The 13,374-nt window shown below is 51.8% G+C and overlaps 1 protein-coding gene across 1 annotated transcript in view; it reads left to right on the top strand.

Annotated features, from left to right (window-relative positions):
- Positions 1 to 13,374, top strand: part of LOC140387094 (uncharacterized) — a 571,970-nt gene that overhangs the window by 358,397 nt on the left and 200,199 nt on the right. Inside the window, exon 11 of the mRNA XM_072470103.1 lies at positions 3,753 to 6,593. Coding sequence (XP_072326204.1) covers positions 3,753 to 6,593 — 2,841 coding nt within the window. The remainder of the gene's footprint in view (positions 1 to 3,752; positions 6,594 to 13,374) is intronic.

The following is a 13,374-nucleotide window of genomic DNA, read 5'->3' as shown; positions in this document are numbered from 1 at the left end:
GGCAGCCTGCAGCGCGCGGATCTGGCCTGCCAAATAGTGTCCCCCTCCTTTGGCTGGCTCATGACCCCTGGACCACCCCCCAACAGTGCCCCCAGCCCCTGCCCACGGAACGGCTCTCCCCCGACTATGGCGGTACTGGACTGAGTCCGCAGCCACCACGCCGAGTTCCTGACAATTAATAGCATGGGAGACTCACACCATTGGGAACTCAGCCGGTCGGGGGTGGAGCATTGGGGGGGGTGGGGTCCTCCAGCAACATCCTGAGGCCATCGATACTGCGTGCGGCGTACTCCTAGTACTAATCGAACACGATATCGGCATCGGCGACTGGAGAATCCCGCCCCATGTCTTTCGAGACTTGTGGGAGGGAACCGATGCACCCGGAGGAAACCCCGCAGACACGGGGAGAACGTGCAGACACTGCACAGACAGTGACCCAAGCTGGGAATCAAACCCGGATCCCTGGCGCTGTGAAGCAACAGTGCTAGCCACTGTGCTACCATGCCGCCCATCTTTTTCCCATCCATTGATGATCGTGATGTTTGTGGAGTCGCAGACTAACGGCGCATACTCTCGTTGGTTGTGGCAAACCTCAAACAACATAATGGGCTACAAAGCAAAGCCGAGAAGAATCTCTGGCAGCAGTGCACACCTCCCCAATGAACTTTATGCATTCCACGCTCGGTTCAAGCTGGAAACCACCAAACCATTGTCAACTTCCCCAGCAACATTGGACACAGCCATACCTACCATCACAGCTTCCAAAGTCAGATTGGCCTTCTTGAAAATGAACCCCCAAAAGCAACCAGTCCTGACACTGTCATGGGTCATGCATTCAGATCCTGTGCGGATCAACTGGCGGGTATGTGTGGTAGTAGAGGTATTATGGTACCTGATAATGCTGGAACACCATTGGTAGAAACTGTATGCTTCCTATTGGTCAAGATGAATGGTAGCTCCGCCCTGCTAGGCGGGGTATAAGAGCTCGTGCCGCCCCAGCAGCCTTCATTCTGTACCTGAGCTGCTGGGGGAAACATCTCGCTTATTAAAGCCTTCAGTTGGACTACATCCTCGTTTTAGTGGTCATTGATCGTACATCTGTGTGTCCAAGGCCATCTTCAACCTCTCCCTCTATGTTCCGAGTTTCCCACCTGCTTGACGAAGACTACTAGCATACCTGCGCTAAGGAAGAACCAGACAACGTGCCTCAATGCCTTGACATCTATTATTATGAAGTGCTTCGACTGGTTGGTCATGAGACACATCAACTCCATGCTCCCAGAATGCCTTAATCCATTGCAATTCCCATAGGAATAGGCCGGAGATACAAAGTCAGTAAAAACGCACTAACAGGTTCAAAAATAGCTTCTTCCCCACTGTTACCAGACTCCTGAATGACCCTCTTATAGACCACTGTTGTAGCTTCACCAGGTTGCCATCTCAGTTTTCTCTATGCCTGGTGTTGCCCCTGGCAGGCTCTCCTGCACTCTTTATTGAACCAGGGCTGATTCCCTGGCTTGGGGGTAATGGTAGAGTGGGGGAAATGCCAGGCCATGAGGTTTCAGATTGTGGTTGAGTACAATTCTGCTGCTGCTGATGGCCCACAGCGCCTAATGGACGCCCAGTCTTGCATTGCTAGATCTGTCCGAAGTCTATCCAATTTAGCATGGTTCAGTGCCATGCAACACGATGGAGGGTAGCCTGAATGTGAAGCTGGGTCCATGCCTCTGCAAGAACTTTGCAGTGATTCCTTTTTTAAAAATATTTTTACTGCCGTTTTCCAGTTTAACAAAATGACAGCTCATGTGTATCTGGTATTTACAAACAAGTTTGTGTCTTATTTACACCAATTTTTACATGAGTTCGCCCCCCCCCCCCCTCCCTTCGCTTGTTGGTGGTTAAATTTGCCTCTTAGTGTTTTTATTGTTGGGAGGCGGGAGGCCTGCGTGGCCCTTCCTCTCCTCCCCTTGTCCGCGTATTTCATTTTGTTCTTGCTTTGGGTTTCCTTCCCTCCCCTCCCCCTCTACCCCTTCTCTTGTGTATGCCGTCCTTTGTCTTCCTCCCTCTATTCCCCCAGCCCCCCCACCTGGTCATTATTGGCCTCGATCATGTCTTGGAACTGACGAATGGCCACCATGCTTTGTGGAAGTCCCTGTCCGACCCTCAGATGGTGTATTTGATCTTCTCCAGGTAGAGAAATTCCGGAGGTCTGCCAGCCAGTCTGCAGCTGTGGGTAGTGCTGCCGATCGCCAGCCAAGTTGGATTCTCCAGCGTGCGATCAGGGATGCAAAACCTGGGGCCTCTGCCCCCTTCCCCGTATGAAGATCTGACTTGTCCGACACCCCAAAGATTGGTCCACTCTCAGGCACTGCTCCACCCTCACCCCCACAACCTTGGACACCGCCTCAAAGAAGGCCGTCCAAAATCCAACAAGTCTGGGACATGCCCAGAACATGTGGGTGTGGTTGGCTGGGCCTCCCTGGCACCGTTCACATTTGTCCTCCACCTCGGGGTAGAATGTGCTAATTCGGGTTCGAGTTAGGTGTGCTCTGTGCCCCACTTTAATCTGCATGAGGCTTAGCCGAGCACAGGAGGAGGTGGAGTTGGTCCTGCTCAGAGCTTCGCTCCAGAGTCTCAACCCACTTCCATCCCCAATTCGTCCTCCATTTCCATTTAGCTTTGTCCAGTGGTAGTCTTGCCCTGTTCACCAACTGTCCGTATATGTTCCCCCTCTCCTTACTATCTGTGTTGGTTAGTTCCTCTAGTAGAGTGTCTCTTGGGGCCCTGGGGTACTTTACCATCTCCTTGCAGAGAATGTGTTTAATTTGGAGGTGCCTGAGCTCCTGTCCTGTCGTCAGATCCAGGTCCTCCGTCAGCTTGTCCAAGGTCGCGAGTCCGTCCCCTCTGTCTAAGTCCCTAACGGCTAGCGTCTGAAATCTGGCTAGAGTTCTAGAAATTAGAAATTGGAGTTGGAAGTTTGAGAAGTAAGAATGTTTATTCAAGTGAAGAGAGTGGCATGAGGCAGAGAGGTGGAGAAAATAACAAATGGAATGTTGATGATAGTGTGAAGGGAGCTGTGGTATAGAAATAACATTTATTCCTCAAATTTGTTCTGTATCTATTATGTTTTTAATTTCAACTCATGACAGAATGAAGCTACAGATTAATTTAATTAACACCAACGGGGATAGGGTAGGGAAGTGGGCTTATGTAAGGTGCTCTTTCATAGGGTCGGCGCATTCTCTGTGGGCCAAAGGACTCTTTCTGCACTATAGGTGTTCAATGATTCTAACACTATAACTTTGCTAGCTGATGGAAGCAGGGTCTTTTGAATATTTTTTAGGCAGAGAGGGAGAGTTTCTTGGTGAGCAAGGGAATGATAGATTATCGGGAGGTTGCTGGGATGGAGGTGTGAGGGTAAGTCCAAGCTCCTTTTAATCAAGTGTGCATTTGTTTTGGAGTTCAATCAATCTGTCCATGACTATGAATTCCAGTAATTCTCAACAACTGATGTTAAATTAACAGCTCTATATTTCCTGGATTCTTGTCTAGCCACCCTCTCTATGAAAAAAACCCACCGGAAACTTTCTAAATATCGGAAAATATTCGGTAATTTCCTCACCTCTTTAAAGAACTGACAAGAGTATCTTTTAGTCCTTTGACATTTGTGTTTCCAAAGGCATCTGATTTGCTCCAAGCTAAGGAAAGATCTATGTTAAACTAGCTAAGTTTGTCCCACTGTCTTGTTGCAGCCAGCACTTCGAACCCAGATGCAGCCACCACCACAACGCCAGTTGTAGCCAGCACCTCGACCCCAGTTGCAACCAGCACCTCGACCCCAGTTGCAACCAGCACCTCAACCCCAGTTGTAACCAGCACCTCGACCCCAGTTGCAACCAGCGCCTCGACCCCAGTTGCAGCCAGCACCTCGACCCCAGTTGTAACCAGCACCTCGACCCCAGTTGTAACCAGCACCTCGACCCCAGTTGCAGCCAGCACCTCGAATCCAGTTGTAACCAGCACCTCGACCCCAGTTGTAACCAGCACCTCGACCCCAGTTGCAGCCAGCACCTCGACCCCAGTTGTAACCAGCACCTCGACCCCAGTTGTAACCAGCACCTCGTCCCCAGTTGCAGCCAGCACCTCGAATCCAGTTGTAACCAGCACCTCGACCCCAGTTGCAGCCAGCACCTCGACCCAAGTTGCAGCCAGCACCTCGACCCCAGTTGTAACCAGCACCTCGACCCCAGTTGTAGCCAGCACCTCGACCCCAGTTGCAGCCAGCACCTCGACCCCAGTTGTAACCAGCACCTCGACCCCAGTTGTAACCAGCACCTCAACCCCAGTTGTAACCAGCACCTCGACCCCAGTTGTAACCAGCACCTCGACCCCAGTTGCAGCCAGCACCTCGAATCCAGTTGTAACCAGCACCTCGACCCCAGTTGTAACCAGCACCTCGACCCCAGTTGCAGCCAGCACCTCGACCCCAGTTGTAACCAGCACCTCGACCCCAGTTGTAACCAGCACCTCGTCCCCAGTTGCAGCCAGCACCTCGAATCCAGTTGTAACCAGCACCTCGACCCCAGTTGTAACCAGCACCTCGACCCCAGTTGCAGCCAGCACCTCGACCCCAGTTGCAGCCAGCACCTCGACCCCAGTTGTAACCGGCACCTCGACCCCAGTTGTAGCCAGCACCTCGACCCCAGTTGCAGCCAGCACCTCGACCCCAGTTGTAACCAGCACCTTGAACCCAGTTGTAACCAGCACCTTGAACCCAGTTGTAACCAGCACCTCGACCCCAGTTGTAACCAGCACCTCGACCCCAGTTGTAACCAGCACCTCAACCCCAGTTGTAACCAGCACCTCGACCCCAGTTGCAGCCAGCACCTCGACCCCAGTTGTAACCAGCACCTCGACCCCAGTTGTAACCAGCACCTCGACCCCAGTTGTAACCAGCACCTCGACCCCAGTTGCAGCCAGCACCTCGACCCCAGTTGCAGCCAGCACCTCGACCCCAGTTGTAACCAGCACCTCAACCCCAGTTCCAGCCAGCACCTCGACCCCAGTTCCAGCCAGCACCTCGACCCCAGTTGTAACCAGCACCTCGACCCCAGTTGTAACCAGCACCTCGACCCCAGTTGTAACCAGCACCTCAACCCCAGTTCCAGCCAGCACCTCGACCCCAGTTCCAGCCAGCACCTCGACCCCAGTTGTAACCAGCACCTCGACCCCAGTTGTAACCAGCACCTCGACCCCAGTTGTAACCAGCACCTCGACCCCAGTTGTAACCAGCACCTCAACCCCAGTTGTAACCAGCACCTCGACCCCAGTTGCAGCCAGCACCTCGAACCCAGTTGTAGCCAGCACCTCGAACCCAGTTGGTACCAGCACCTCGACCCCAGTTGCAGCCAGCACCTCGACCCCAGTTGTAGCCAGCACCTTGACCCCAGTTGTAGCCAGCACCTTGAACCCAGTTGAAACCAGCACCTCGAACCCAGTAGTAACCAGCACCTTGAACCCAGTTGTAGCCAGCACCTCGACTCCAGTTGTAACCAGCACCTCGACCCCAGTTGTAACCAGCACCTCGACCCCAGTTGCAGCCAGCACCTCGACCCCAGTTGTAACCAGCACCTCGACCCCAGTTGCAGCCAGCACCTCGACCCCAGTTGTAACCAGCACCTCGACCCCAGTTGTAGCCAGCACCTTGAACCCAGTTGAAACCAGCACCTCGAACCCAGTTGTAACCAGCACCTTGAACCCAGTTGTAGCCAGCACCTCGACCCCAGTTGTAACCAGCACCTCGACCCCAGTTACAGCCAGCACCTCGACCCCAGTTGTAGCCAGCACCTCGACCCCAGATGTAACCAGCACCTCGACCCCAGTTGTAACCAGCACCTCGACCCCAGTTGTAGCCAGCACCTCGACCCCAGTTGTAACCAGCACCTCGACCCCAGTTGTAACCAGCACCTCGACCCCAGTTGTAGCCAGCACCTCGACCCCAGTTGCAGCCAGCACCTCGACCCCAGTTGTAGCCAGCACCTCGACCCCAGTTGTAACCAGCACCTCGACCCCAGTTGTAACCAGCACCTCGTCTCCAGTTGCAGCCAGCACCTCGACCCCAGTTGTAACCAGCACCTTGAACCCAGTTGCAGCCAGCACCTCGACCCCAGTTGTAACCAGCACCTCAACCCCAGTTGTAACCAGCACCTCGACCCCAGTTGTAACCAGCATCTCGACCCCAGTTGCAGCCAGCATCTCGACCCCAGTTGTAACCAGCACCTCGACCCCAGTTTCAACCAGCACCTCGACCCCAGTTGTAACAAGCACCTCGACCCCAGTTGCAACCAGCACCTCGACCCCAATTGTAACAAGCACCTCGACCCCAGCTGAAACCAGCACTTTGACCCCAGTTGTAACCAGCACCTCGAACCCAGTTGTAACCAGCACCTCGACCCCAGTTGTAACCAGCACCTCGACCCCAGTTGTAACCAACACCTCGACCCCAGTTGTAACCAGCTCTTTGTCTCCAGCTCCAATCAATACAACTGCAGTGACTACCAACAAAAGAACTGAAAGTCAAGTGACAAATGAAGGTAAGTGTGCTGCGGGACGAGACGCAAACAGTTCAGCCTTCCCAACAGGAAACATTGGAGTGATCCAGTCCAGGAATCCTAACTCTACAATTCCCAGCCACCCCAGAACTTCACCTCAGGCAGCAAAAAAATGCTCTGATTGAGGAAAATAGCATGAAATAATTATTGAAGAAAATCCTCAGTATTAAATGCCAGTAGTTATTCATGTTTCCTTTCATCTTTTAGAAACCCCCAAAATCAAAATTACAGGACAGTATTTGTTTAACTAACCAGACTGAAAAGGATTTCACAATCAGGTCAGTGATCATCTCATTGACCGGGGGAGCAGGTTAGCGGTGGGGGTGGGGGGTCAAATCACCTCCAGTTGTTTTGATATCTAATGTTCACATTCTCAATCTGTCCAGAAGCACAAGGCAGAAACAAGAGTTAATATTGCAGGTCGATGCTCTTTCTGCTGCACTGCAAAAACTTGGAGATGTGACGGGTTTTAATCAACTCAGGAGTCAGGTGCAAATAACAAACACATAAGTGATGACAGGTTGGAGGTCAGGAGTTGATTAACATGTAAATAGTAATGATTTGTCAACCTTATTCTGTTATTTAATTACCAATGCCAAAACGTCTCTAGCAACATCCTGAGGGGTTAAAATTGACCAGAAATTTAACTGGACTAGTCATATAAAAACTTTGGCTGCAAGAAAAGTTCAAAGGGTAGGAATTCTGCAGCGAGGAACTGACTTTTTTTAAAGGTATTTTATTCTAAACATGCATCAAAACAGGTTACAGCAAATAAACACCCGGGGAAACATACTTCCCAACTATACAGTCTGTACAGAATTTTCCCCTTTTTCATCCTCCGCCATCCTGCTGCGACGAACTGCTCCTCAAACACGGTCACATACATTCCCCAGCATTTCTGAAACCCCCCTGCTGAGCCCCTTAACTCACACTTTATCTCCTCCAATCGCAGGAAGTCATACAGGTCACCCAACCAAGCCGCTAACCCCGGTGGCGATTCTAACCCCCACTCCAGCAAAATTCGCCGGTGGGCGATCAGAGAGGCGGAGGCCACGACATCGGCCTTCCTCCTCTCCATGAGCTCCGGCTCCTCTGAAACCCTAAATATCGCCACCAAAGGGTCTGGGTCCACCTCCTCCTCCACTATCCTGGCTAAGACTGCGAACACACCCGCCCAGAATCTTCCCAATTTTTCGCAACCCCAAAACATGTGCGCATGATTCACTGGCCCCGCCCACACCTCTCACACTCATCTGCTACCCCCTGAAAGAACCCACTCATTCTCGCCCAAGTCATATGCACCCTGTGCACCACCTTAAACTGTATCAGGCTCATCCTTGTCCAAGAGGAGGTCCCGTTTACCCTTCGCAGTGCCTCACCCCATATTCCCAGTTGATCGCTCCTCCCAACTCCGCTTCCCATTTCTCCTTGATCTTCACCACCTGCTCGCCACCCTGCTCCCCTAGCCACTTGTATATATCTTCAATTCTTCTATCCCCTTCCACATCCAGTAGCAGCAGTTGCTCCAGCAGGGTGTATCCCGGCAACCTGGGGAACCCCCTCCAGACCTTTTGTGTAAAGTCCCTAACCTTCAGATACTTGAACTCACTCCCCCTCGGCTGCTCTCCCATAGCTCCTCCAGATTGGCAAACCCTTCCTCCAAATGCAATTCTCTCACCTTGACCATCCCCACTTCCCTCCACCTCCTGTGTACACTATCCATGCCCCCCCCCCACCGGCTCAAACCCATGATTCTCGCACAGCGGTGTTAGACTTAGACATAGACTTAGAACATACAGTGCAGAATGAGGCTATTCGGCCCTTTGAGTCTGCACCGACCAATTTAAGCCCTCACTTCCACCCTATCCCCATAACTCCTCCGAACCTTTGTTTTTTTGGTCACTAAGGGCAATTTATCATCGCCACTCCACCTAACCTGCACGTCTTTGGACTGTGGGAGGAAACCGGAGCACCCGGAGGAAACCCACGCAGGCACGGGGAGAACGTGCAGATTCTGCACAGACAGCGACCCAGCGGGGAATCGAACCTGGGACTATGGCGCTGTGAAGCCACAGTGCTGTCCACTTGTGCTACCGTGCTGCCCACCGACATCCCTTCCACCCTAAAATGCCTCCTGAGCTGATTCCATATCTTCACCGTAGACTGCAGCACTGGGCTCCTTGAATACCTACTCGGAGTATTTGGCAATGCTCCCATCACCGTAGCCCTCAAACCCGACCCCTTCCAAGATTCTTCCTCCATCCTAATCCACTCTACCCCTTCTCCTTCCAACCACCGCCGCACCTTGTCCACATTTGCTGCCCAAGAATAATGAAGCATGTTCGGCAACGCCATCCCTCCTGCTCCCTCTGCCTTGGGAGCAGGGTCTTCCCCGCCCTCGGCACCTTCCCCGCCCATACAAAATCCGAGATGATCGTGTCCACTTTCCGAAAAAAAGGCCTTTAGTGTAAAGATCGTGAGAGCCTGAAAGATAAACAAGAACCTCGGCAGAATATTTATTTTCACCACTTGGACCCTACCCGTCAACGTTAAGTGCAGTGTATCCCACCTCCTAAGATCCTCCCTGGCCTCCTCCACCAGCTTATGTTCCACTTATGGAGCCCCGTCCATTCCCTCGCTACCTGAATCCCCAAATACCTAAACGTATCCCTCGCTACCGTACATGGCATCCCCCATAAATTAGCCCGCAGTCCCAGCTCACTGACCGGGAATACCTCGCTTTTCTCTACATTCAGCTTGTACCCAGAGAACCCTCCAAACCTCCCCAGCAGGTCCATAACCCTTCCCATACTCTCCAACCGATCCGAAACTACAGCAAGAGGTCATCGGCACAGAGCGACAGCCGATGCTCCCTCTGCCCCCTCATAATCCCCCGCCACTCCGCTGACCCCCTAAAAGACATCGCCAATGGCTCTATGGTCAGTGCAAAGAGTGCAATGGTAACAGTGGGCATCCCAGCCTTGTACCCTTGTGTATCTCAAGGCTTTGTGAGCTCAGATCATTCGTCCTCACCCTCGCCCTTGGTGCCACATACAGCAACCGCACCCATACCACAAATCTCAGCCCAAACCCAAACCTTCCGAAAATCTCGAACAAGCACCACCACTCCACCTCATCAACTGCCTTCTCGCCATCCATGGGCACCACCACCACCGGTACCAGAGCCCCCGGCGGATTCAACACGACATTCAGCAGCTGTCTTATATTACTCGCGAGCTCCCTGCCCTTCACAAATCTGTTTGATCTTCTGCATCCACCTCCGGGACACAATCCTCCATCCTCCCCGCCACAACTTAGCCAATACTTTCACATCCGTGTTCAATAGTGATACGGGCCTATACGATCCACATTCCACTGGATCCTTCCCTTTTTGGGGGATTAGTGTGATTACTGCCTGCTTCACCGTCTCCGGCAACTCCCCCTTCTCCAGAGCTTCATTAAACGCCCCCAACAGATGTGATGCCAGGTCCGTCGCAAATTCCTTATATAATTCTGCCGGTTTCCCATCTGGCCCAGGGGCCTTTCCCAACTTCATCCCCCTAATACTATCCAGCACCTCCCTCAGCCCCAGGGACTCCTCCAACGCCTGCCTCTTTGCTTCCTCCACCTGGGAAAATTCCAGCTTGTCCAGAAACCGCCCCATGTCCCCCTCCTCTCCACCCGGGTCCGCCTCGTAAAGTCCCTGGTAGTACACCCTGATGCACGATCAATTACACAGAGACGAGAGTAGGATGTAATCGAGGCTTTATTACACTCAGATGGCTGCTGTACTGGGAGCACACATATTTATACTCCGCCTACTGGGCGGAACCATCCTATATATACAATATATACATCAGTGGTGACTACCACACACCCTAAACGCCTCGTTTATTTTCCCTGGCTCTGACACCACATCCCCAGCCCCCGTCTGTATCTTCAATATTTCCCTGGACGCAGCCTTTTCTGCAGCTGGTGCGCCAGCATGTGGCTCGCCTTCTCCCCGTACTCATATTGCACCCCCCTTTCCCTACGCAGTTGCCCTACAGCCCTCCCCATTGTCAGCCTGTCAAACTACCCCTGCAACCTTTTTCCTCCTCACCAATCCCTCCACGGTGGGCACTCTTGAATATTCCCTGTCCACTCCACAATCTCGCTCACCAGATGGTCATATTCTTCCCTTCTTTTCCTATCCACACGAGCTTTAAACAAAATAATTTCCCCCCGGACCACTGCCTTCAGTGCCTCCCATAAAATGTCCGCCGACACCTACCCATTCTGATTCAACTCCACATAATCCTTAATCGCCGTTTGCACCTTATCACAAAAACCTCCAACTGCCAACAACCCTGAGTTAAACCTCCACCCCGGCCTTTGCTCTCATCCCGATCTAAACTGAATCTCCAGTCAGTGGGGCACATGGTCCGAGATAACTATCCCTGCATACTCTGCCCCCTCCGCCCCAACCAAAATCTCCCGACTCACTACAAAGTAATCAGTAATTAAGCCTTGAATACACCTTATAGACGTGTGAAAAGAAGGAATACTTCCTTCCCCCGGGTTCTGAAAGCGCCATGGATCCACCATACCCATCCTCCATAAACCCACCCAGCTCCCTTGCCATTCGTACCCTACCCATCGACCTGGGGCTCGACCTATCCACACTCGGCTCTAGGTCACAGTTAAAATCTCCTCCAATGATCAACTGGTGCGTGGCTAAATCCGGGATCGCTGCCAGAAACCCTCTCATAAAACCCACATCATCCCAATTTGGGGCATACACATTTACCCTTCCAATGCCCCACTCACAAATCTCCCACCCGAATCTCTCACCTCCTTCGCACTCACAAATCCCAGTTTTTGCTAATTAAAATCACCTGTCCCATTGTTTTCAAATTTGATTTGATTTTGATTTGATTTGATTTATTGTTACATTTACCGAAGTACAGTTAAAAGTACTTTTTCAGAGGGAACGTACACAGTACGTACATAGTAGACAAAAAGAATAATCAACAGAGAACATTGACAAACAGTGATTGGTTACAGTGCGGAACAAGGGACCAAACAAAGCAAATACATGAGCAAGAGCAGCAAAGTCTAAACCCAAGTGAAAAACCAGCCTGACCCATCCCTTCCTTAACCTAACCTGGTTCTTCACACGGAGGTGCATCTCCTGCAGAAAGACCACCCCCGCTTTCAAGCTCCTGACGTGCGCGAACACCCGCGACCTTTTAACTGCCCCATTCAGTCCCCGGACGTTCCACGTTACCAGCCTTCAAGTAACTGACCTCCTGAATCCCAAAGTCTATCTCCCATCCACAAGGAGCGCAGTGGAGTGTTCGCCACTTACCCTGATGAGTGCAGCTCCAACAAATCTCATTAAGCTCAACACCATGATTGGCACCTCTTCAACAAACATTCAATACCTCCATCACCGACGGTCTGTCGCAGTCATGTGTACCGTCTACAAGATGCACTGCAGGAACTCACCAAGGTTCAATAGGCAGCACCTTGCAAACACATGACCACTGTCATCGAGAAGGACAAGGGCGGCAGATCCCTGGGAACATCTCCACCCAGATGTTTCTCAATTCACTCAATCAGTGGTTGGGAATATCTCACCATTCCTTCCTATCACTGGGTTAAGATCCAGGAGCTCCATCCCTAATAGCAGTGCGGATGTACCTATAACTCAGCGGCTACAGCGGTTCAAGGAGGCACCTCACATTCAACATTTAAAAAAAAAAAAATTTTCATCACACAAACAACAAAAGAAAAATAAAAAGAAACAACAGCAAAAATGACCCCACCAATATACAGCCTGAAACGTTGACTCGCAAATTCCAAAAATAAGTTAAATAACAGAAAAAACAAATCAAACCCCCCCCCCCCACCTAAGTGTTCAATGGCAACACGTTCCCAAAAGTGCATGATAAACAAACCCATGAATTACAGAAACTGTCCTTCGCACCCCTTTAGCTCAAACTTCACCTTCTCCAGCGTCCAGAATTCTAGCAGGACCCCCCGCCACGCCGGGGCACAGGGCGGAGAAGCTGACCTCCAGTCTAGCAGAACCTGCCTATGAGCAATCGGCAAGACGAAGGATAAAACATCTGCCCAGCACCCGCCTGCAACTGGGCCGGTCCGACACCCTGAAAATGACCTCTAAGGGATCTAGCTCCAAGTCCACATTCACCCCCCCCCCCCGAGATGATGTTAAAAACCTCCCTCCAATACCTTTCTAGCTTTGGGCAGGGCCGAAACATTTGCAGATGTTTTGTGAGGCTACTCCCACTCCTCTCGCAGACACTGGGAACACAACTTGCCCTGCTGCCTTCCCTAATTGCATCCTCCCGATTGCCTACATGACCTCCTGCTGCCCTTCCAGCCTAGCCCTAACTTCCTCCCCCAACCTCGGATATTCCAACCCATCCAGAAACTCCCTCATCTCCCTCTCCTCTCCTAGTGGCTCCAATCTATACATCGTTCCGTAAAACCCCTCAGAAACTTGATTAATCTGCTCCGGAGCCACCACCAATCTCTCCGTCCTTTCCTGCACCTGGACTGTCTCCCTCGCCGGCACCTTCCTCTGGAGTTGGCCAACCAGCATACGCCCCGACTTCTCCCCATATCCATAAACTGTTCCCCTTGCCTGCCTCAGTCAGAGCACCACCTTCCTGTCGACAGCCGGTCAAACTTTGCCTGAAGCTCCTTCCTCTTGAATTATTGCAGCATCAAGTCGACTAAAAATCCAAGTTTTGAT

The sequence above is a fragment of the Scyliorhinus torazame genome, chromosome 12, assembly GCF_047496885.1.
Source record: "Scyliorhinus torazame isolate Kashiwa2021f chromosome 12, sScyTor2.1, whole genome shotgun sequence".
Lineage (NCBI taxonomy): Eukaryota > Metazoa > Chordata > Chondrichthyes > Carcharhiniformes > Scyliorhinidae > Scyliorhinus > Scyliorhinus torazame.
Note: the sequence above shows the minus strand (reverse complement) of the source record. Positions and strands in the feature narration are given on the sequence as shown.